This window comes from Siniperca chuatsi, linkage group LG10 (assembly GCF_020085105.1).
Source record: "Siniperca chuatsi isolate FFG_IHB_CAS linkage group LG10, ASM2008510v1, whole genome shotgun sequence".
Classification (NCBI taxonomy): domain Eukaryota; kingdom Metazoa; phylum Chordata; class Actinopteri; order Centrarchiformes; family Sinipercidae; genus Siniperca; species Siniperca chuatsi.
In genome coordinates this window covers 26,694,166-26,718,727 of record NC_058051.1, presented here as the reverse complement: position 1 = coordinate 26,718,727, position 24,562 = coordinate 26,694,166, and the positions used below count along the sequence as shown (strand labels likewise).

The window sequence follows — 24,562 nt, the reverse complement described above, 5'->3', positions numbered from 1 at the left end:
TTGACCAGTATTTTCTGTCGTACAAGAAAAAGCAAACTTGCAGTCTCTAAGCCATTTTTAAGACCAACAGTACAATCGAAATCACCACTGTAACCATGAAAAAGTTATTACAGAGCCTGGCGTGTTAGCAACATCAAATGCAATGCAGGGCCTTCATCAAAGAAATAAAAGGTTGTCGTGCAAAAATAGTAGGATGAGTTGCAACATCACACATGTAGCTGGGATAATTATTCTTGAACAGTTGGACAAAAGAGAGAAAAACAAAAAGGCAGAGAAACTGTGACCCGGAGCGCCATCAGGAAAAGGCAGAAATGCAATGAGTGGAAAAGAGAAAGGAAATTACTGCCGGGAAAAAAACAGAACAATGGAAAGACAGTCTGAAGAAGGAAGTTTGAAGTGTAACAAGCCACGAGCCAGGCAAAAATCACTAACACACGCACGCACACACACACCATGACATATGCACCCAGATTACACCAGTGCAGTCAGGTTCGAGTGTTGCAGCAGGAAGACTAAACACTATGTTCCCTCAGAGCTCTGCAGCTTTTTCAGATTAAAACCCCCACAATTCTGCTTAAGAAAAACTCTCTCACACCAAGGTCCCTTTGGTAGCTTTAGTTCTAGAGCTTTTGATCGTATCGCATGACCTTCATCAGCTGATGGGAGTTTGCCCAGTTGACATGGTAAATGTATTGATGTTCAGATTTCCTTTTTTTTTCCCTCCCCTGAGCACTTTCTGTGCAAACTCCATCAGCTGATGAAGATCGTGTGACACGACCAAAAACGCCAGCGAAGTTACTAAATGGACCTTGTGGTGAGACTGCTTTATCAACTGCTGTACCAAAATGAACCTCATCTTTAATGCCAACATGGACCAGAAGTCCTTAAGTGCTAAGAAAAAAATGGAAATTTGAACATCTACAGTTCCAGGCAAACTCCATTTACAGATGAAGATCACGTAATACGATCAAAAGCTACAGAGCAGCTACTAAATGGACCTTGTGATGAAACTGCTTTGTCAAGTAAAGTAACTGTAGGCTAGACAAGTTGGACTTTGATCTTAAATACGTTTTTTTTTTTTTGGGGGTAAACCCATGTTTCGCGTTTACTGTCTAAACATCTCAGAAAATCTTTGAAAATCTTGTAAGTAATGTCTTTCAGCAGTATTCCTCAGTAAATGTTGCTTGATTCTTTTCTGAGCACTTTCTTGGCAGACTAGAAGATCATGTGATATGATTAAAAGCTCAAGAACAGCTGCTAAACGGGCCTTTTTCTTAACTGCTGTTTCCAAGGTCAAGCATAAACTTTGAACCTCATCTGTAAAGCCAAAATGGGCAAGAAATCCTTCAAGTGCTAAGAAAAATTTGAAAATTGAGCATCTACAATTCCATGACAGCTGGGCAAACTCCATCTGCTGATGAAGATCACGTGATGTGATCGAAAGCTCCGGAACAGCTACTGTTGTGGTGAGATTATAGGCTACAGTTCTTCAGCTAATTTGACAGTGGCATTAACCTGCAGCCAGACTAATGTGTGAACAATAGATGATACCAATAATATTCCAACAAACACATCAATGCATCAAATGATGAAAATAAAGTGTTGGGCTATGAACTGAACTAACTAAACCACATTCATGAAATCATTAATTTAAGCCAGAGCATCATGTAGACTTTCTACAGATGTCCTCTTTTATGGTGGCTGACACTTTAACATCCTAATAGTTCATAAAAGGGTAAGAGCTGAGATTTCTTGTCCTTGTTTTTGTTTTTTGGTGGTGGACAGAGACCAGACAAGACATCTGGTCCCAGATTAGACCAGTGTGTTTAAGACAGGCTTAAGACTCTGGTGGCCTGGAACATTGAAGGGTTCCAGACTCAACCAATTAAATCTGCTAAACTTTAACTCCATGCTTACTTCGCTTATACTGTATGAACCCATGAACTGCCAGAACTGCATACATCACACACGTAAAGCCTACGAGAGAGAGCTAAAAATTTGAGCTTGCTAGCTCCAGAGCTGAAACAATTAGTCAAGTAATTAGTGGATCCTTCACTTGTTGAGGTCATTTTTAAAAAAGCAAAAATTCACTGGTTCCAACCTCTCAAATGTGAATAATAGTCTTCTATTATTCTAAACTCATTCTCCTTTGGGCTTTTTGACAAAACAAACCATTTAAATGTGTCTACTTGGGCTCTGGGAAATTGCAATGGGCATTATTTTCTTTTTGATTAAGAAAATAATTGTTAGTTGCAGCCCTAGAAAAGTATAAATATTAAAATGTTCACTTTGATCTGAATTATGAGCTGGGAAAGGGAGAGGAGCACAGATGGCAGGTCCGGGGAGAATACAATAAATAGTGTTGGTTAGAGATTTACAAGAGGTAATATCTATCATCTGAGTTTATGCTGAGTTGTCCCAAGACCCTTCATCATGAAGAGAACTGAAGATCAGAGTGTACTGTCCTCTCTGTAAAAAATACCCCTGCCTCCAGCTGGGATAATTGCTCAGGTCACTTGCCAAATCCAGCCATTAACTTTGATGACTGGAGGAAAGCATTAAACAAAAGGTCTGGTGCCTGAGGATCAAAGTCATGAAAGCTTCTCTGTTCACCTTCTTTAAAGAGCAACTCAGTGCACAGAGTGAATTACAAGATGTTTCTTAAAGACCAAAGCACTCATGTGACTCATTTTAAGATGATGACTTATCCAACAGCTTGCCAGAGTAAGCTGCTGATAGTGGCATTAATATGCAAAGGGGTTATCAATAGCTGACTTCATGGATGTTTACTTACTGAGTCGTAATCTGAGACCGAGCCAGCTCCTTGGTGGCGATTTGTGCAGAACTGAATTCATGGTCCACTTGTTTGGCACCATCTATGCAGGCGATCCTCCTTGAAAAATCCCTTACAGCAACACAAGCTCCACACAGGTCCGTCTGTCGGGGCGGCAGGCTCAATGCTAATCACCCAGCAATGTTTAATTAGCAGTCTTCTCTATGGCATTCTCATATTCTTCCCATTTCTGCTGTCGCCCTCCTCTAAAACGCAGTGCGCTCAGCCTGCGAGATCTGGTGTGTGGCGAGCACAAAGCTGCAAACTCACATCACGGTGAATGCACGGAAAAGAGTGGCCAAAAAAAAAAGAAAGCATCCCTCGGTTTCATACAACGAAAAGTTGCCACAGGTCTAATAACCACCGAGGTGCAGCTGCAAGTTTGGACGCCGTGCTAAGCTGTAAATGACCTGTTGCTGGCTGCACACACGCGAAAAATAAATCTCGACGTCCAACGAAAACGTCTGTTGGTGAAGCTCGGTGCGGGGATGGGATTACGAGGAAAAAATCTTCTTCATGGCCTTTAAAACAGCAGATCCATGGATGGACTTCCTTCTATCAACTTTACACAACGTGCTGCTGAAGTTGAACACATATTGTCCGCTGCTTCGTCTCGCCGCCCTCTTCGATCAACCATCGGCTCTCCTCCATTCATTCAGACAACCTGGATCCACAAAGACTCAATTGCAGTTTCTCTCTCAAGTGGCGCAATGTTTCAGCTAGAGGCGCCAGAGACACCAACAACACATCCAATTCAACAGCCCACAGACCGGAGGTGCATTCACTGTCTGGGTGATTCAGATGTCTGTCCCGTCGATAGAACCAACCAAGTTACATCTAGAAAATAGTCATAAAGAATAAACACATTATCCAAAAGTACCCGTATTCATTTCATCTGAAAGGGAAGCAGATTCGCTATTAAACTAAAAATCTTTGTGAGATTACCTACCTGGCAAAGCAGGCCCTCGGACCCCCAGGGGCCCCGCTTAGTTACGGTTGCCAAGCCTGTCAAGCTTTCCGGCATTGCAGGGTAGCTACAGTTAGCAGTTTACAATGATAACCGTGACAGATTAACACTCAAAAGTCATTTTTGAAACAATGGCTTTTCGATTTCACACATAGGTAAACAAAAGCAGCTTCTCATTTCTAGCTGACAACCGTTGATTTTGCTGAAATGACAACCGTTGCTAGCAGATTTTAGCTGTAGCTAGTTATTTTAAGCTAATGCTAACGCTAAAACTTAGTGAGTTGGTTGAAAACTGTCTCTAGCTGACTCACTTTAAAACGAAAAACCTGTAAAAAAAATAATAATAAAACAACAACAAACAAACAAAAACATCTGCACATAATGGCTACATACATGATATAATGCTAAAAGACTGAGGCTAAAGCCACTCAAAAACGCAAAAAGTAAACATCCTTACCAGTGATCTAAGTAGAAGCATGGATGTAGTTAACCCCAGTAACTTTAGTGTTGTTTTTAAAAATGTAATATATTCTATAACCTTTGGATGCGTAGTACAGAAATAAAAAAATACTTGGACAGGCAAAAAGTTAGATTTATGCTTCTGTGTTCATTTTGAAACAGCAGGATTTAAGTGTGAGGAATAACCAGTGAGTGTGACAAATGTAACACTATCTAAGGCAAGTTTGGCTGGAGTTGCTAGAGTGTAAACTTCCCCAAACCAAGTAAATAGCAGCACAGAGCTATCATCATTCTAAACTCTGTTATAACTCTTGGCTCCAATGCAGTGGATGTCCCAGTCCAAAACAGGTAGGCAGTTTTTCTAATATAAGCTGTGAGCATGAATAATAACATACAGTAGTTAACTGATGACATTCCCTTTGCCTTTGGAAGTAATGCTTTACTACTGTAGGTAGGAAGTTGGGATCATGCACCAATATTCAACATCAGCTGTCATTCAGGGCCCTTATGTGGATCCTACCTTTATTGCCTGAGCCGAGGCTCTTGAAGAGGGGGCCCTGTGTCAAAATCTAGTTTTAAGACCCTGCTGAGGGGCCCAGCAGCTCATTTTTGTCCCGGGGACCCTCACCACGTTGATCCGGCCACGGTGACATTACGTTATTTTTGTGTGGCTTCAAAAATCAAACCATATCATGAAATAGCCTGCTAAATCTGAGGGGTAAACTCAAATTTTTTTTTGTACTTAACGGGGGATTTGAGCGGTAATAATGGCACACTGCTTCTGCATTGTTACTTTATTCAGCTCAGTTGTATTTGTAGGCAACAGCTGCACTGTTTGTTTGGGAGGGAGGACAACATGAGAGAAATCAAGCGTTTATTGCCAACACAGGGCTTATGGTTAAAATAGAGGTACACAACAAAGATTTCTGCATGACTTTGCCTGTTGCCAGGTGTCCTTATTACCTTTCTGGATGGTGTTCAAGACTTTAAAACAGATCGCTGATTCAGCCAGGAGCACCATGTGAGGAATGTTTAAAATATAGCCGAGGTAAAAACAGCAAATCTGCACGATCAAGACACTGGAAGCTAGGGAATGTTTGGCATTTTTGCTAGAAAAATTGCTAATTTATCAAAACAGTTGCCAGTTATTTTTCTAACAGTCAGTTAATCGATTAATCATTTCAGTTCTAATCCTGTTTTTGAGCAGAACTAGGGCTAACAGCTTATGCTCTCTGTGATTTACATACATGCTTTCTCTTTCCAACTTTGATGCAAGGTAACAAGAGTTTAACAAACTCTAAGCTTTCGTTTGAAGTTTGCAAATACATGGCGGCAGCAAATTAATCCAAAGAGTGAAGGAACTATATCTTTCACTCAATGATTTTTGCCATTTTTGATGATTTTTTTTTAAATTTATAAAATAAATAATTAAAATTTGTATTCTGCATTGGAATGCACTCGGGTTCATGTAGACCATCTATTGGCACCTCTACAGTGGGATTCCTCTTTGATTTGCATGAGGTCTATGGGAAAACATCTGACCTGACAAAGCCAAAACAATGACCCTGCCAAAATGTAGCTGTGTTGTGTTTGTATGCTCCCACCCTCAATAAAGAGGTGGGGAACAGCGAACAAAGAAAAGCGAGGGGGCAGAGAGGGGATGTTAAAACAGCCCACTTAACAAATTAGCAATTCTTCCCTGGCTGAGTGGATGTTTACGACTGAGTCCTCCTTCAATTCTTCCAGATAATTTGAAGGTCAGTCTACATGCAGTTAACAAGTCGTTCAGATGGGGTTTGTAATTTCTTAAATTAGTCTTGATTTGCTTTTAAAACCATTATGAAACATTAAAGTTACTCAGTATTATAGGCCAGTGTCTTTTATTGCAGTTTTCCTGCCCTTGAGACTTTTTGTAAGTGAACATCTGCTGTTGTTCAGAGCAAAATCTCAACATATATTTGCTGCCCCCTTGTGGACCAAAAGGTAGCACCAAAAAACAAAATTGTCCTTAAATTTTATCTTTTATATCCTACATAGGCCTACATAAGAAATCGCAAAACATGTTGCATTTACAAAATGTCTTGAATGACCTACAAGTACAGGAACGCTGCTGTGTCCCTTTAACACAATAACAAATGTACAACAGTTAATGCAGAGTTAGTGAGCAATAAAAATAGAGCTATTTCAGTAAAAACTTTGACTGGCATAAAAACACAATACTGACAAAATGGGCTTCTTTGTTTTGTAAATCAGATGCACAGAAAATGTCATGTGAAAGATCCCTCCTTAACGCTGCCCTGTCCTGTTCTTTACTTAAATGTTGGCTTGTAAGCATAAACATGGAAAGTCTTAGCAGTGGGCATTTCATCCAATAATACAACTGTCACAAATGACCAAAGTACTGTCTGAGTCATCAGGGACTATACTGCATACTGTGATAAACTGGTTAAATGGCCATTGCCTGGTTGAAATCTACATGGATGTATGACTATATGACTGTGAAACAAATAGCAACATTGGTCTAAAAAGCTCTTGAAAGCAAGAAAAGCACAAAGTCTGAACAAAAGTTGTTTCTCATTTAATATCTGGCAAGTTTTTGTATTCATTTGCAGCTTCGGAATGTCATCTACAAAGACGAGACATCAAACAAGAGCTTTAACTACAAAGTGTGATATTATTGTCCATGTGACAGAAAACACAAACTCCTTCACAGCGCCATCAAAAGTACGTACAGTGGGGGGTTGTAAGACGTGGTGAGAACACCCAGGGTTTTCAGACAGGAAGTGCAGTAACAGGAAGACAGCCATCTCCTCCTGCAGAGTCTGTAATACTGGCTGCTCTGTCAGACTGAATCTTGAAATAAAAAATAACTGTCCGGCTCACCCTCCGTTCTGTACATTCAAAGGCCAATGGTGATTGGTTTGGCATGAGACACCAGTTAAGAAGAGTAAAGGGCAATAAACCGATGCTGTGTAGAAAGTGTCATTACATTCCTATTTGACTGGGTCTCGTCAGTCCCTTGAAGACTCGCAGCTTTCCTGCACCAGTGAGATCAAAACTGTAGTCTTTTGTGATATAGGGCATCTCTCCTTCAAAGCCAGGCTGAAACATAGACAAAGATACCATAAAGTTATGGCAAAAGTAAACTTTGGACAGATGTTTATATATCACTTTATGTGCTAAAGCGAGGAAAACACTGTCGTTTGAAGTGTATTGTGTATGAAAGAACAGAACTGTGTTCTGACCTGTGTTGTGAGGATGCAGGAAGGCAGTGATATCGCTCCCAACAGGAGGCAGTTGACCTTACGAAGGATGGAGGGATCTACAGGCGTCAGCAAGAAGTACAGACCTCGCACCGTGTCAATACCTCGAAGCACACCTGGAACACATCAACATGTAAATACACTGAATTTTGAAACTTCAATTTAACAACCAAGCGCAATCACTTTAACCCTAATGCAGGGTCCAACAATAAGGATTGCCCGATGGCCAGGGGCCTCTAAAAAGTTACATCGGGCCAGTAAATACAATCAGCCAGTTGCCCGATCTGGCAAGTACTCGAAAAGTAAAAAAAATATATAAATAAATAAAGTCACAGTCCTGCATATTATATGTTGTAATGTATATACAGTGTACAACATAAAATATGTGGGACTGTGAGTAGAGCGCAAAGACAGACACAGGCAGGCTTGTTTACTTCATAGATGAAATGTCGGTCAATCCTAAAACAACATACGAGCTGATGCAAAAGAGCATTCATTGTGTCTTGGAGAAAAACATACGACTGGGTCACCAAAGCAAATTCCTTGTATGTGTGAACCTACTTGGCAATAAAGCGGTTTCTGATTCGCCTCCTTTCCCCTGCCGTTTTGATGTTTTTTTACGTTTGTTAATATAGTTTTATATCGCCAGCTGGTGTTTAGAAACGTTGCAAAAGGCAGTCGCAGCTCCATGTGCCTGCACACTATGACCAGCAGAGGGCGTTCACCAATCAGCGTTCTAAACTGCACGTGTGCCTGAACGCCGCCCTGTACGGCGACTACAACGCCAGTGTGCGTCTGTTTATGCCGGTGAAATGTAAGGAAATTAAGGTTTTTTTTTGTTTTCAGTTGTATTGTTATTAACTAACTAAATCTTGTTCAGGCCAGTAGATTGTTGACCCACTTGCCCGATCGGGCCAGTGGCAAAAAACTTTGTTGTTGGACCTTGTAATGTTCTGTTTGGGGTTCTTGGAGATCCCAAGCCCTCTTTAATCATACTTAACATTGTTTTATCACCTTGATATTTCCTGACTTTTGCTAATTTTATCAGAATTAGGATTTATAGAATTGCAAATAAACATGATTTTGATTTTTGTTAATGGAGTTTTATAACAGTTTGTTCTTCAGAGATCTGACAGGGATTTAGACCTCTCTGAGATCTAACTGATCCCAAACGTAAGTAACATCACTATGTAGAATAACATACTATACATTTCTTTGTGAATGATTTTTTTGGCAAACAAACTCAATATACATTTGTTCACACATAGCCTATATAAACATATAAAATACAATGCATGATTATTTGGTGTAATTACAGCCACCTTAAGCAAATGTGCAAGCTGAATTTGTGGCAAAGGAAAGGGTTACCACTTCACGATTTTTATACATGCTGACATAAGGTTAGAAGAAAAAAAATTTAAAAAGGAAAAAAAAGGTTAATTTTGCAATTATTATTTTCACACATACAGCAGTGGGGTCTGTGGGACCCCAAACAATGAGGAAGTAAAGACAAAGTCAACAAAAAAGCAACAGTTAAAGGATTAAAACTACATTTTAATTTGACCATTCATACAAAAGGTCAGGCAGGATACGCACCGAAGCCCACACATGGGCAGATGGGTGCCTGCGACAGCAGGACTGGGCCTCCCCTGCTTGTTACTTTCTCTCCCAGGCAGCAGAGTCCCACCAGACTGGCATTGGCAGCATAAAACACGTGAGTGGGCACTACCTCGCAATGGATCACACCTAAAGCCACCGCTGTGTGCGGCACCTATGGGCCAGAGGGAGAATCGTTAGTTGCTTATTAAGACGTTATTTCTCAGATGTTTTCGTAAAAATTTGTGGTTTTTACGGGGAGTTACATGCTGGAACTATTTCTTAGCCGAGAGCAGTGACAAGTAAAATGTACAGGTGCTGGCAGGTGAATTTTTTAAAACTTCTGACAGAGCCTCGCCCAGGCAAGCTGACTTTCCCTGCTTCCAGTATTCAAGCTAAGATAATCACTTGCTGTCTCCAGCTTCATATTTAGCATACAGACATGAGAGTCATCTTCCATCTTCTCATCTAACTCAACTAAGTTAGCGAAAAAGCATATTTCCTAACTATTTCTTTAAATGCTGGGACAAGCAGGTACAGAATGTGATGTCAACATCATGTGTTTTTGAAGTCTTTCAAGGCGTCACTATTTCCTCTAACACCTGTTTATACTCGTAATTTAGCATTTTCATTGGGGAAGATTAGAATGATTATTAAATGGGAGCAGAAACCTTTTTTTCCACTCTAAACATGTAAATTTCAATTCATAAAAAGTTTAAATTCTGGCCACAATTTTCCTAGGTACTAATAATAAATATAAAAAACTGGGACTCCTATCAAGAATACGACTGCAGCATCATGATTCTCATGTACCTGGTATGGGGTGAGGCTGTGTAGAGGTCTAACTGGTCCAGGGTCAGGAGACTGCAGCTGACTCAGGTAGGCCAGCAGTGACAGCTCTCTGTGCTCATTAGTGCGCTGGTGTTTCCTGTCAAATACAATGCGCCCACAAATAATGAAAATAAAAACAAAGTTTTTATATGTTAATGCCAACACAGGCTGATAGTGGTGTACTTACGCTGTTCCTTGGCGCCCCACTCCTTGAAACTCTGATTGGACAATAAGGTGAGTGTAACTTCTGGGGGTATTGTGGCTCTCTGTAAACTCGTCCAGGGCGGTCTGGGCAGGTGGGTGCGTCTGGCAGCCGTGTGCTGTCCTCAGAAACTCTGGAGTGAGGGCGGGACACTGCGTGATACCGCTATGACCGAGCTGGACGACATGTGAGACTGGGAAGAAGCGGATCATGTCCACTAGCACCTGAAATCCGAATCCTGTGAACAGCCCAGGCAAACGCATGTTCAGACACTGTTTACAATTAGTATAATTAAAGTTCTTCATATTCTTTCACTGCTGTCACAGAGGGTAGCCTGAGCTGACCTTTGACCCAGCCCATGGTGTTGATAATGACGGGAGTCTCTCTGGTCTGGGAGCGTCTACGCCACAAGGACTTAAGGGATTCCAGGTAGCGGTCTAAGTCCAACTCGCATGACGAATGACCATAGTAGATCATGTGCTCTGGTGTGCACTGATGTGTGAAAGGAGGGCCTGAAAAATAACTCAACATCAGTCTACTTATCCCATTTTACACAAATAGTACAGGAGTAACACATGGAAAAAACTGTTCAGATAAATCTTAAAGGAATAGTTCGACATTTTGGGAAATACGCTTTTTGTCGAGAGAAGATCGATCCCACTCTAAATACGAAGCTACAGCCAAAAAACATAACCAGTAAAAAGTTACATTTGTATGGATTAAACAAACATATAACAACATGTTAATTAGTGAACATTATAGGTGCTGGTAGGCAGATTTTGTTACGGTTGGACAGAGCAAGGATAGTTATTTCCCCTCGTTTCTCGGCAAGAAAGCGAATAAGCGTATTTCCCATAATGTTGAACTATTCCTTTAGCACTTAATACACTTATTAATACCTACTAAAAAGGATGCTTTGAACCATGTGTGTTCAAAATATAAATTTTAAAAGAGTTCAGAGTGCATAACAATGCAATAAATCCAAACACCATACTGACAACCGAGAAAAATCTATGGAATCAAGCAATAAATTGGTCCCAGATTAAATAAGATGTGTAAGAGGTGATGAAGTAACAAGAGGATAAATACATACCCAGAAGTGGTTCTCTGACAGTCGACAAAGACAGGCAGCCAGCAGGGGTGAACTCTGTTTGACCGAGGTCACCTTCCAAATAATCTACACTACTAGTGCTACACACACACACACACACACACACACACACACACACATTTAGTTTCCTGCCAAAAAACATTAGAACATACTATCATCCTGTATGTCATACTGACTACTTTAACGTCTCATGATTAACTGTAATGACCTCTAGAAGAATTTTATATCAGTGGATGCAGCAAATTGTAATATTACAACAAACACATAAAGAGACAGAATAATAGAGTATAACCAATGATATAGCACACAGGGATCATAACAATATGCAAGTACCAACTTCAGCACTAAAAGGGATGCACTACGAATACAAATCTAGGTCATATGGTCATACAAAATATTAAAATATTACAAAATTAGTATATATTTAATATATATATGGATGAGAACTTACTGATTTAGTAAGGTATTGATGAGGATGCGGATAAATGTTGACTTGCCCACATTCTTGGTACCACATACAAGGATAACTGCACAACCATCCATGTCCCCTATGAATGAAAGACATGTGTCCAATAATTTGCCAGGACGGGATCAAATATGAGTGTTTGTGTTTGCACTGCCATTATAAACACATGAAATACATAACATTGCTATCATCATCCATATGTTAAAAGTAATGGCCTTTTGTCATTCAAACACATGGCTTTATTCAGACATGACAGGACTCTCACAGAAACGACCACAATGCTCACATGATATTTGGGACGTGGTCAACAAAAGGGAGCAGGGTCACCGCTTGAGAACAGCGATGAGTTAAAAGGTTTAACGATGGGGCGGCCCGGTAGCTCACCTGGTAGAGCGTGCATCCCATATACAAGGCATAATGATATGAAGAGAACTTTAAGCATCGTGAGGGACACTCACCCCAGCTTCTCACAGCGAATCTCCTAATAAAGCATCAATTTCATCTTTTTGGGGGGTATTTAATGCCTTTATTAGATAGCGATAGTGGAGAGATGACAGGAAACGAGAGAGAGAGAGATGCAACAAAGGTCGACGTTGCTATTCATGGTCGGCATCTTAACCTCTGAGCCATGGGGTCGCCCCATCAATTTGATCATTTTACAGTATTAGATACTGAATTCTGCTGCCTATTTTATAATGTCTGGCAGCACACAAGCATAAAGTGACAAGATGTTACATTTGGACTATCATTTAATTTCTAATTGCTCCCATGCTTTCTGAGAAGTGTATCACAGTGATCTTAATCAGGCAAAAGAAAACGTGTTTAATTTCTCTCTGTGCATTTAACCTTTTGCAGACATGAGACCGACTGTAATGTAATGTAAAATTGCCATTACATTTACGTAACAAGGTGCATGTCCAAAAGGAGCTTACCTCTGCAGGCGCTGACCACCGTGTTAAGAGCATCTCTGTAGCTTTTTGGCATTTTCAGGCCCTCGATGGTGCTGACCAGGGGAATCATACCCAAGCCATTGAGTGGAGTGTCAAGAACAGCTGACATGAGTTCACTCTACAAACAAGCAGGGAGGAAAAGCTTCTGTTAGACTCTCAAAATTAACTAAACATTGACCAATACATGAATTCTGATAATGTTCTCATCATCTCCTGATTCTAGTTCTATTTCAAATTCAATGTAGTTTAACTTCTTGTGATTAGGTGAATACTGACAGTAGCTTAATGTACAAATATCAGTCAACTTACCATCGGGGGGCTAAACAATTCACTGAGATCTGTGAAGCTTGACAGAAACCGTGTCAGAGGCGTCTCCATGGGCTCCAGTAGGATGATGGATGAGTTTGACATAATCCTTTTTAGCAGCTTCTTCCGTGATGCTGCAAAACGCACATTCAAAAGGGGTTTAAGGACAGAAAAATATAGCCCATAAAATAATACACTCAGTACAATCATTTCCTAATACGCAGCTCAGTATTGTGTCACCAAATAACAACTCCTAATATCAAATATGCAAAAAAGAATATACAATAATTATGTCACTCTCTTACAACATAGCAGGTGAGCTGCTAATGTGTTTACCTGATGGCAGATACTTTCGGAGGATGGGTGAAGCCTCCGTTCTGTCATCTCTGGTGTGATCAGAGCTTTCCAGTGCTCTAATGGTCAGTGGACAATGTGAGGCTGGGGAGAACAGTGGATATGACTGCTGGCCTTCTTCAATGGTGAACCCCATCACTTCTACCCGACCATACAGACAGGTCAAAGAGCACTTCCCACGGAAACACAGGGTCTGCAGGGGAGTAATGTAATGCTCAGTCATAGAAATTGACTAAAACAGATAAAATATATCTTAATTGTTGCCACATCTTTACTAAAATATCCTGAGGCATACCTGCTCCTTCTGCATGACAACTACTGCGTGGTTTTGTCGATCATCTCTCTCTGCACAGTGATGGAGAGACTCTCCCTCCAGTCTACTTGGCCTTACATCTTCCATGTCACCTGAGGTCTTCACACCGTTCCCATTAAATGACTGAGAATACTCCTTCCAGTCTTGTGAGTCCTCTGACTCGTTGTCCATTGTAAACGCTGAACCTCCATTAGTCTGAGTGTGAGATTTCTTCACTCCAGACTGAGCAGTGTTTTTCTTGGAGTCAGAGACAGACTTTGCCTTACTCTTCAGTCTCTTTACGGTGGGCTTTTTCTTCACAGAAGCCTGGTGCTCCTTTATCACCTTGGCCATGACAGGACTAGAGTTGAGCTCTGAGGATCTTATAGGAGGCCTGCACCGTTTGCCCCTCACATCCTTCCATTTCTGAGATTTAGCATGGCCCTTAACCTGTGCGGGTTTGTTCACCTTCATGTTTCTGTAACTTGATCAACAAATATTCATGTGGGTGCCGATGAAAAACAAAAGGGGGAGCCTGCAAAGACAGAGGCTAGAAGATTAGCATGTAAAAGGACAGGTGTCATCACGCAGTTAGCTCCGCGAACAAAGAATGGACATACATTACCATTCACTAACGTCAGCGATAACATTATTTATTATAAAAACACATTAGCCATAGCTAGCTTGATTTTGCAGCAAGTCAATTCGATAGCAGTTGAAAGCTAAGCTAACAATGCTACGATGTATAACGAGCTAGCTTAGCTATATATTTATTTTACGTTAGTTTCTCATCAACATGTGATGCTGAGTAATACATATGTATACATATAAACAATACAAAGAGGAACCAGCTGTCAGACAATACATGCAACGTGATTTTTAAACTTGACGTGAAGTTACCAGGGCTAATGTCACTTATCATAGCTCTAAAATAACTAACAGCTAACTGCTAGCTAATGCTGTTGCATTCACATGGAGAAAACTTACCCCCCGCTTGTGAAAAAACAATGCAGAACTGTAGAGATGGCTCTTAAAGATTTTATTAAACATACAGCGTTTATAATGGGCTAAAATGAAACCAAGGAGCTGGCCAACTGTTACTACAACAGTGCTACTAGGCTAGCTTGCATGTGTGATCCACAAACAGACGCCGCTTCGAGATGGTCGACTATGGTTTAACCCGGAGTGTTATTATTTAACACGAAGTTATTCTACAAACCTATTACACTGTTTTAGCGTATACACACGAAGATAAAAATTAAGAAAATGCAATCTAGCCTCAAATAATAATTTTATTTGTAGCGATTTTATTGTTACTGTTGTGCATGTTAATGTTTAATAATGGACAACACACGTTTTTCCCGGAGTTCGCTTGCGTAAATAGCGTCACATCCTCTTCCTTTTGCAGTTTTTAGGGGCCTACATGAAACGAAAAGAAGGTGCATGCAGCGGCTTTGCTACGTTTTCATTTTACAGTACACCCGAAGCGGGTGCAGCTCCTCAACAAATAAGAGCAAACAATCAGTTTTCATCGATACTACAGATGTGAGTCTCAAAATGCAGCTGTCGGGTGCGTACCATGCTAAGGGAGCGTCTTAAAATATGTGCTAGGAAATAAACGTCGAGCTGCGTAGGTAGCCAGGGGTTTCCAATAATTTTAAGAAAAGCAGTCTCAACAGTAGAAATATGATAATTCCAGGAAAATATACTAGAAAGTGTTCAGTCTTTATTTTAATAATAAACAAATTTTAATGTGGTAGCTATCATTGACACAAATGTAATTCATTTAGCTAAGTTTGTAAGAAGTGGATGACTTAACCTGATGCAAGTGATATCAAGCTCTCAATCAACACCTTTTAAAAATGTTAAATTTTCAGATATGCTATGTTCCATGTTGTGCAATTTCAAATTAACTCTGGAAACTATTTGCAGCCTCATAGCTGTGAAATTATCAGAATAAGCTTTATTGGCCCAGTATGTTTGGACATACAACGAATGTGCCTCTCTGGTTTCCACTGGCTCTGTGTACTTACAAACAAAAAAATGTTTTGGCCAGAAAATGTCAGGAAATGGTGAAACATGCTCACCACAATCTCCTAGAGCTCCAATGTGGCGTCTGTCAAATTAAAGCTGCAAATCCTCACAGTTGAGAAGTTGGGACCAGTATTTTTTGCTATTTTTGCTAAAAAAAAATGACTTAAACAATTAGTCGATTATGTGTATATTACGGAGGCCCCTAAAGGTCACGGCGAGAAATGTTTTGAGGACTACTTTTGCATTCCCTCGCAATACTTTTCCCATTCCTTCTGAGCCATATGTCTATTTCCGCTCCAGTATATCAGCTCATTGAATTTTACTTTGAACTGGGCATTAAGTATGCTGCTATAGTGCTACTGCTCAATACGCATGCATTGTTATGTAATTAGGGAAAGTAAACCAATCTGCAGGTTGCTGTTGGTTTCATCAGTGAACAGTTATTGTACTCTGTACTGTACTGGACCCCAGAGGGGTTTCACTGAGGAAAAGGAGACATCTCCAGAGGTGGAATTACAGATGTGCAGTTGAATCTACCTCAAAAAGCCAATGTGCTGTATTTGTATGAGTAAAAAAACAAAACAAGAAGGTAACTGAAATGCTGCAAACAGAGTCTGTGGTTCTGTCACAGAGCAGACAGCATTGAACCACTTGCAGAGAAACATCAGGAATGCAGACCAACGCACGTTTGAAAGCTTTTTGCGTTTTTGCACAGGGTCCTCTGTACAAAACAAAGTAACCTTCAATGCTGAAACAGGTTTTGGTAGAAGGCCTGTTGCTATAAGTGTGGAGCAATAATTGATGTTCCTTATGGGCATCATATAAGGTGAGGTGTCCATAAACAACGCTAAATGCAGTAACTTGAGAATCCCCACACTAACTTCCATTACAAATAGACATACGGCTCAGAAGGAATGGAAGAAGAACGAAAATTGAATTGCGAGGGAACGCAAAACATATTTGGAATGCAAAAGTAGTCCTCAAAATAATTCTTGCCGTGACATTTAGGGGGCTCCGTAATATATGTATGCATTATATACATTTGTATAAACAACAATGTACCACAAACGATTAGTCGATTGACAGAAAATTAATCAGCAACTATTTTGATAATTGTCATTTGCTACATTTATTTTGATCAGAAATACCAAACATTTTTTAAACTTTAGCTTCTCAAATGTGAGAATTTGCTGCCTCTCTTTGACATACGTGGTGGTAAACTGAACATGTTTGGGGTTTGAACTGATAAATCAAGGAATCATAAGATGTTAACTTGGGCTCTGGGAAATAATTTTCCACTATTTTTTGACATTTTATAGACTAATGGATTCATTGAGAGAATAATCAGCAGATTAATCGATGATAATAATAATCATTAGTTGCAGCCTTCGTCTATATACATTGTCAAACTGTTACTGTAAACAGTGTATTCAAGGTTACAAATAGTGCAGTGGTCCATAGGAGTGCAAAGGGTTCTGGAATAAATTCTTTATATACATACAGTTTAATGTCTCTGTCTCATGCAGCAGCAGTCTACAGTGAAACCCGAGGGATGCCTGCAGTAGAGAGCAACCATGCACAGCATGTCCTGTCCTCCCTGAACCAACAGAGGGCAGTAGGGAGATTCTGTGATGCAGTGTTGAATGTGGGAGGTGGGGTGGTCTACCTGGCCCATCGCAACATCCTTGCCTGTTTCAGTGAACTGTTCCAACAGTCCAACATGCCCACTGCCCCATGCATGGAGTTCTGCCTTCAGGAGTGCCCCAGTGACGGCCTGGAGCTGCTCCTGAACTTTGTCTACACCGGAGAGCTGAAGTTGGATCCAGACAACCTGGACAAGGTGCAGAATGCAGCAGCCAGCCTGTGTGTACCAGAAGCACTTGCACTCTGTCAGCAGTTCAAGGAAACCTCTGTGGATCCTGTTCCTTTAAAACGTAAAAGAGGCAGACCTAGAAAGTCCACATCGGATACAACTCTTCCTTGTTCAGTCAAAGAAGAGAACTTGCTTGCAATCACAAAAGATGAGTCCAGCTTTGATGCTGCCAAAGCCAATTTTAGCATGGCCACCACCACCACTACCACCACCACCCGCTCTGGTCGTGTAGTGAAGGGCCCCAGGCGACTGGTGACAGATGAGAGCCCCACCACTGATTTTACAGCCCCTGAGAAAGCCAGCAAGAGGGCTCCACTTATTCCCATGGAGAGAGAAAGTGGTGATGATGTTGTGGAGAACCAAAACCCAGATCAGCCAACTGTTGAACCTGAGGTAGTATACATGAGCATATGTATGAAAAAGTATTACAGTGATTGGGCATTTTCTACTACATATAACTGCAAGTACAAATAATGATATTGGTGATTTTAAAGATGAATATGGTGGTTATTGTTACACTTGTGCTATTTGCAGGTAACTGACTTGCAGATTGACGTAAATGACAATGGTGTTAGCCAGGGAATTGAGGAAGTAGAAGAAGATGATGATGTGGGGGATTTTGAGGGGATCACTGAAGACACAGATGAGGAGTACGTGCCCATTGCCGAGCCCAGTTCCTTAGCCCCATCCACATCAACAGCACGGAAGCGCAAGGCCCAGAGTAAAACAGACGAAAACGAGAATGGTGAGGCTCTAGAAGAAGACTCCAAGAAGGACTCTGTGCAGTGTCCCATCTGTGACAAATCCTTCAAGAGCAAATACTACCTCAAAGTCCACAACAGGTATATACGTCTTCAGTATTTTTCTTTCAAATTACTGTTGAAAGAATAGCCACTAATGTGTCTTTTTCATAGGCGGCATACAGGGGAGAGGCCCTTTGGTTGCCTAAAATGTGGAAAGAGGTACTTCAGGAAGGAGAATCTTTTGATACATGAGATCAGAGACTGTGCCAGAGTGCAGGTGAGCAAAAAAAAATAATTATGAGAAAGCAACTTTTGTGTTCAATTCAGTTAGCTGTCTTCAATATCAAGTAAGATCCTAAAAAGTTTAACATCAGTGTTTGTGCTGTGGTAAAATTACAGACATACACCTGCCTAACATGCTCCTCGACATTTAATGGAAAAGAAGAGCTACGGTTGCACGTTATCTCGCACACAGGAGATATGCCCCACAAGGTACAGCCTACACTTAATAAACACAGAACATAGCACATAATAAATTATATCAAATCTAAAATTAGGGATTAGTAATTGACATGGTGTCATTTTTTTCAGTGTTCAACATGTCAGGAGCAGTTTATGTACAAGAAAAACTTGACAATCCACATGATGAAGGCCCATGGTTATCCCAAACCACATGCAGTAAGTCTTCTTGACTGTCTTTCAATGAGACTTTGACTTACTGGTGATGTGTCTACAGTAAATAGTGATTTCATGGTTTAAAATGTGTTGCAAAACTTTAGGTTTCACACAGTTGCCCTTATTTTTTCATTAAAAGTCATCCAAGGTATACACCTCTAGTTGTCAGTCTGTTAAAACAATGTTTTACTTTTTAGTGTCCCCAGTGCCCCAAAACCTTCTTAACTCGGACAGAGCTGCGTGTGCATGAAGCAGCCAAACATCGAGGCGAAAAGCCGTTTGTGTGTGAGGAGTGTGGCCATCGAGCCTCTAGTCGAAACGGCCTGCAGATGCATATCAAAGCCATTCACAGGTAGTGGAACATGTTTCTTTTTATCTGCTATAGTACTGCTTTGATCAGACTAGAGGGAGCTAACAGCTCTGGAAAATGTGCCTTTTAAATAATATGGGTACTAGTAAATTTGGAGTGATAGCATTTGTGCAGATTGTTTTGTCCTTTTGTTCTGCTTTACAGAAATGAACGCCCTTTTGTATGTAACTTATGTGGCCATGCATTCTCCCAGAAGAACAACCTAAACATGCATCTGCGTATACACAGTGGTGAGAGGCCATACCAATGTCATCTCTGTGGCAAAACCTTCAGGACGCAAGGTGACAACTATCCTTCCTGGTCTAATAATAGGAGTGACAAAATCCATTAACATTAACTCTTTTCGTGTTGCAGTTAATATATTTTTTAACATTACTAAGGCTCAGAATGTCACAGAATGTCAGTCTTTGAAAACCCCTGGATTTGATTAATTGATAAGTAAATAAATAACTAATAGATTAATCCAAACACTCTGAGCAGTCAGAGATAAGTTCTTGAACACTAACTCTTTCTCTGTTAATGATAGCGGCACACTACTTACTTTCACTCAGTTGTTTGATATTGTCAATTGTTTGAAATTGTTTATTGCATTACTCACTGTCTTTTTAATTCCAGCCAGTCTAGATAAACACAACCGGACACACACTGGTGAGCGTCCTTTTAGCTGTGATGTTTGTGAGCAGCGCTTCACAGAGAAAGGCGCCCTCGTCCGCCACAAGGCCAGCAAGCACGAGGAAGGCCGTCCCCACTGTTGTCACATATGTGGCAAAACCTTCAAAGGTAAGATATACCATGCTGATTAAAATATATATGGGCCCAGTTTACTTTCATTATTAATGAATACATCATGTTTTGTGCCCTGATGAGCATGGAGTTAAGGACTCGCTAATGTGATTCTTTTTGTGTTTTTTTCCTTCACCAGCGAGGGAGCAACTTCGTGTTCATCTGCGTCGCCATAAGGGCATGAGGAAGTTTGAGTGCATAGACTGCGGCTACAAGTTCACCCGACAGGTAGGCTCACTTCTGGTGCTGCAACTAACAATTATTTACATTAACTGCCTGTTATGGATTCATTGATTAATCATTTGCTCTATGAAATACAAGATTTAAGAGAGTACTCCCACAATTTAGCATTGCAGTCTGATAACATTGTCGGACTCATGATGGACAGTTGAAAAATTGATCAAAAAAATCAATGCAGCAGAGCCAGAGATATGTCTTGTATTGTCAGTCCAAAGAGATTCAGTTTCTTGTTAAAAATTGCCAACATAGCAGAGGATGGTTTCGATCCATCGACCTCTGGGTTATGGGCCCAGCACGCTTCCGCTGCGCCACTCTGCTACACACCTCAGATGGGACTCGAACCCACAATCCCTGGCTTAGGAGGCCAGTGCCTTATCCATTAGGCCACTGAGGCTGCTGCGGGGCCAGGGAGTCACTGTGCACAAGTTGTGTTCGGTGGTATTCACACTGTAATCCTTTGTGAGTCACTTTTCTATGGACAGGGATGGTAGCCATTGTGTGAGGTAAAATCAGGGAATGTGCCTGAATGTGTTTAGTGCCTGTGTGATGTTGTTCATTGCGTCCAACATTGCAGACTTATTGTTTGGTCTATAAAACGCCAAAAACGTTTTTTAAAAATGCTCATTATAGTTTCCCAAAGCTCAGGGTGGTGTCTTCAGATGTCTTGTGTTGTTTGACCAACAGTCCAAAACCCCAAGATATTCAGTTCACTATCACCGAGACTAAGAAAAATACTAAGAGAATACACTTGTTTGTTAAAGATGGAATTTCTCTAGAATATGACAAAAAGAGACTGGGTTTCTGTTTCAGTTAGATATTCAGTTAGCTATAACCGAAGACTAAGAAAAACAGCAAAGATATATATATTTTTATGAGCTAGAACTAGTAGTGGCTAATTTAAACTTGAGCCTCAAGCAGAGATGAATGGTGGGCTACAGAGGTCTCCTAACCTCACTTCTTTCGAACGCCACACCCCCAGATTTCTTTCATTTCATTTTCAAACTTGTGGTCTTCAGCACCAACCAACGCTGACTCAAGTGACTTGAGGCAATTTATCAGACTTCACACAGCTCCCTCTGGAGCCACAACAGGCTTAATACAACCTTTTTCACATATGCAATAGTACTCTCCAAGACCTGTAAACAGACTTTGATGCTTAACATCAGTGGAGTTCCCCTTTAAGTTGTGTAATTTTAAAATCCTCCACAGAATTTATTACACCTGAGAGGATTAGTTGCTTTAATAGTAATGTTTCCCCAGACTGTAACAGATGTACAACTGAGACCGGAAACTTCCTACATATGACCTGGTCAAAGCTAGAAACATGGTGGAAAGATACAGAGAATACTAGAGCTGCAACTAACGATTATTTTCATTATCAATTAATCTGCAGATTACTTTTCTTGATTAATCGACTAATTGTTTGGTCTATAAAACACCTGCTACAGTTTCTCAGAGCCCAAGGTAATGACTTTGAACGTCTTGTTTTGTGCAATCAAGCGATTCAGTTTCTTGTTAAAAATTGCCAACATAGCAGAGGATGGTTTCGATCCATCGACCTCTGGGTTATGGGCCCAGCACGCTTCCGCTGCGCCACTCTGCTACACACCTCAGATGGGACTCGAACCCACAATCCCTGGCTTAGGAGGCCAGTGCCTTATCCATTAGGCCACTGAGGCTGCTGCAGGGCCGGGGAGTCACTGTGCACAAGCTGTGTTCGGTGGTATTCACACTGTAATCCTTTGTGAGTCACTTTTCTATGGACAGGGATGGTAGCCTTTGTGTGAGGTAAAATCAGGGAATGTGCCCGAACTGATTAATTGACTGTTTCAAGTCTACTCAGGCCAAATGAATACTAACTGCATTTTTACCCCCTCAACTCATTACACTCACTCAACCCTTACATCTCTGGATGCTTTCTCTTTCAGGCACACTTGCGACGTCACATTCAAATCCACAAACGCACAGAGAACTATAACCCCCGGCAGAGAAAACTGAGGAACGTGATAGTGCCAGATGTGGACGGAAATCCTGGTGAGAACGAAGCAGCTGAAGCCTCATTGATCGCAGAGGAGACAGATTACGCCCCAGAGACCGCTGACGTCCAGGAATCCACAAACCCAGAGCCTGACTCCGCGACAGGCCTCAGTTCTGGCTGCATAGTGAGGGTGGTGATCGAGTCGAGCGACGCGGTGACGGAGGAGGTGGTGTCCAACCAGAGCCTAGGACACGTCGAGGCAGTGGAGAGCTTCTCTGTGCCAGAAGGCTTGCAGCAAACGCAGCTGGTCACTGAGGCATACGAGTCCGCAATGGATATGGATGGAATTGTTGAGAATATATCAGAGAGTAAGACCTGAGGACTGAAAGATCAGAGACTGTGTGCAACCCACTTAGAATTAAGGTTACTGTGAAGACCACTTCCTAAATGAAAAGCACTTAAATGTGACACAAGGGAAGATGAGGCACAGCCTAAATGGTTTGACCTTCAGATCCAAAGATAAAGAAACTGCAACAAAGTCAGCCACTGTTGAGTTTCTAGACATGCGAGATGGGAGCAGCAAGTAATTCTCATGCTTTTAGTAGTTAACACAGTAAGTGAACTGCATGCTTGTGAAGGCTGCTTGAATGTGAAATAATATTTTTTTTGGCTTGTTTTATTAAGCCTCCTTTTATCAATGTGCCTACTGCAGCTGGAAAATCTGTTCTGTTACTGAGGGTAGTAAAGAAATAGTTCGACAGTTTGGGAAATATCCTTATTGTGTTTCTGGCAGAGTTAGATAAGATGATCACTACCATACTCATGTCTGTTCGTTAAATATAAGGCTACAGCCAGATGCCGGTTAGCTTAGCTTAGCACAAAGACTGGAAACAGGGGGAAACAGCTAGCCTGGCACTGTAAAGATCACAAATTATATTTATATCTCGTTAAGTCTGTACAAAAACCGAAGTGTAAAAACGACAACTGAGATGAGTCAGGCCAAACCGCGCCCGACCGTCTCCAAGCGGGTTGCGGTTTCTGTTTGACCGAGGACGGGGCTGAGTTGCGCGCACACACACAGGCAGAGCAGAGAGGCCTGGGACAGGGCGAAGTGTGTCACACAAAATCCGGTGGTGGCACCTCAACGTGTTTATATGTGCATTAGAATGTAACCGCTGTGAAACAATCAGAAAATAACATTTTATTAACCTGATTCACTGCTTTGTTCTCACCAACGCCGCTCCCTCTCTTCATTTACTCTGCTTGCTTGACCACCAGTCAAACAGAGTCGAGCCAAACCAGCACGTGTAGGGAAAAGGGCTGTTAGTGAGCTTTAGAGGTGCTGGTGGGCAGATTTTGACAGAGCCGGGCTAGCTGTTTCCTCGTTTCCAGTCTTTGAGCTAAGCTAAGCTAAGCTAACCAGCTGCTGGCTGTAGACAGATGAGAGTGATATTGATCTCGCTTGGCAAGAAAGCAAATAAGAGTATTTCCCAAAATGTCAAACTTTTGCTTTACAATGGATGTTCCCATATGTACAGAGAGCTAAAGTAGGGACACTGAATGTAGAGCTCTTACCAGGGCAGATATTTGTTGAATCTTTTCTATTTAAAGGTACCCTGTGGTGTTTTTGACCACTAGTAGCACTAAGGAGGGGTTCCCGTTTTGTTTGTAATGTGTATGCAACCGAGGACGCGGGCGATCAATTTCACGCTATTTGGTGGCTATAATGCGCAAAGAAGCGTAGCAGTGTTTCCGCAAAGGCAGTGAAGAAGACTGCTCGTACACAAACATGGATGTAAAGAATTAAGGAATGAAAATATTTAAAAAAAATTGGCTTTACAAATATTTTATGTAGAAGCAAATACATTCAGCATGTTTGTTATGGTGAGAATCACTGAATGTAAATATAAGTTTTGTTCGTTGACAAGAAACTTCCACAGGGCACCTTTAATGTTTGTTTACAGTCATCAGCACATCCTTACTTGGAATTAAGACGCTACACAGGTTAATGATTTTATGTTAAAATACACAGCTTTATAAGTGACCAGATTAGCTTACTCTTGCTACTTATAAAAAATGTAATGCATTTATTGTCTTTTCACACTCAGCCGCAACTACTGTCCACTGTGTGAAATATATTAGCAACCTGCTAACAGCTCATCAAATGCGACTCAGCAGAATAAACTCTCAGACCTGCCTGCAGTTTCATTTATGGTAACCACACTGTAAACATTAT

The 24,562-nt window shown here is 41.1% G+C and overlaps 3 protein-coding genes and 2 non-coding genes across 8 annotated transcripts in view; 1 reads left to right on the top strand and 4 right to left on the bottom strand.

Annotated features, from left to right (window-relative positions):
- The window catches only part of plekhg5b (pleckstrin homology domain containing, family G (with RhoGef domain) member 5b), a 74,771-nt gene extending 71,094 nt beyond the window's left edge, over window positions 1–3,677 (bottom strand). The window contains exon 1 of the mRNA XM_044211710.1: window positions 2,795–3,677. Within this exon, the coding sequence (XP_044067645.1) occupies window positions 2,795–2,876 (82 nt within the window). The 5' untranslated portion in view covers window positions 2,877–3,677. The remainder of the gene's footprint in view (window positions 1–2,794) is intronic.
- A 3,139-nt stretch (window positions 3,678–6,816) lies between these two features.
- nol9 (nucleolar protein 9) lies at window positions 6,817–14,807 on the bottom strand. Its single transcript, XM_044211720.1, has 13 exons — window positions 14,618–14,807; window positions 13,634–14,165; window positions 13,321–13,531; window positions 12,988–13,118; window positions 12,661–12,796; window positions 11,714–11,810; window positions 11,245–11,342; window positions 10,496–10,663; window positions 10,137–10,389; window positions 9,932–10,046; window positions 9,119–9,293; window positions 7,505–7,638; window positions 6,817–7,361 (listed from the first exon to the last, which is right to left on the bottom strand). The coding sequence occupies exons 2-13, from the start codon at window positions 14,102–14,104 to the stop codon at window positions 7,245–7,247; spliced, it is 2,106 nt and encodes a 701-aa protein (XP_044067655.1). The 5' UTR covers window positions 14,105–14,165; window positions 14,618–14,807; the 3' UTR covers window positions 6,817–7,244.
- A 190-nt stretch (window positions 14,808–14,997) lies between these two features.
- Window positions 14,998–24,523, top strand: zbtb48 (zinc finger and BTB domain containing 48). Of its 4 annotated transcripts, none has more exons than XM_044211717.1 (11): window positions 14,998–15,200; window positions 17,194–17,930; window positions 18,072–18,379; window positions 18,452–18,557; window positions 18,680–18,772; window positions 18,872–18,958; window positions 19,153–19,307; window positions 19,470–19,606; window positions 19,941–20,105; window positions 20,248–20,336; window positions 22,277–24,523. In XM_044211717.1, the coding sequence occupies exons 1-11, from the start codon at window positions 15,074–15,076 to the stop codon at window positions 22,703–22,705; spliced, it is 2,433 nt and encodes an 810-aa protein (XP_044067652.1). In that variant the 5' UTR covers window positions 14,998–15,073; the 3' UTR covers window positions 22,706–24,523. The 4 variants fall into 4 exon arrangements, with proteins under 4 accessions (XP_044067652.1, XP_044067651.1, XP_044067654.1 ...); XM_044211716.1 differs by having other exon boundaries at window positions 17,191–17,930; XM_044211719.1 differs by having other exon boundaries at window positions 15,038–15,175.
- trnar-ccu lies at window positions 20,670–20,742 on the bottom strand. The gene has a single exon. It is a non-coding gene; the product is annotated as a tRNA-Arg (tRNA).
- Window positions 21,955–22,027, bottom strand: trnar-ccu. Its single transcript has one exon. It is a non-coding gene; the product is annotated as a tRNA-Arg (tRNA).
- Window positions 24,524–24,562: the final 39 nt, after the last annotated feature.

What these genes read in the sequence shown, in the direction of transcription:
- nol9 (XM_044211720.1), bottom strand. Translation starts at nt 14,104, where the DNA reads ATGAAGGTGAACAAACCCGCACAGGTTAAGGGCCATGCTAAATCTCAG. An exon ending in ATCAATACCTTACTAAATCA is followed by an intron (nt 11,343 to 11,713) that starts GTAAGTTCTCAT and finishes GTGTGTGTGTAG; the next exon opens with CACTAGTAGTGTAGATTATT. An exon ending in ACAGCCTCACCCCATACCAG is followed by an intron (nt 9,294 to 9,931) that starts GTACATGAGAAT and finishes TCTGGCCCATAG; the next exon opens with GTGCCGCACACAGCGGTGGC.
- zbtb48 (XM_044211716.1), top strand. Translation starts at nt 15,074, where the DNA reads ATGCAGCGGCTTTGCTACGTTTTCATTTTACAGTACACCCGAAGCGGG. An exon ending in GTTATCCCAAACCACATGCA is followed by an intron (nt 18,959 to 19,152) that starts GTAAGTCTTCTT and finishes TTTACTTTTTAG; the next exon opens with TGTCCCCAGTGCCCCAAAAC. An exon ending in ATGTGGCAAAACCTTCAAAG is followed by an intron (nt 20,106 to 20,247) that starts GTAAGATATACC and finishes TTCCTTCACCAG; the next exon opens with CGAGGGAGCAACTTCGTGTT.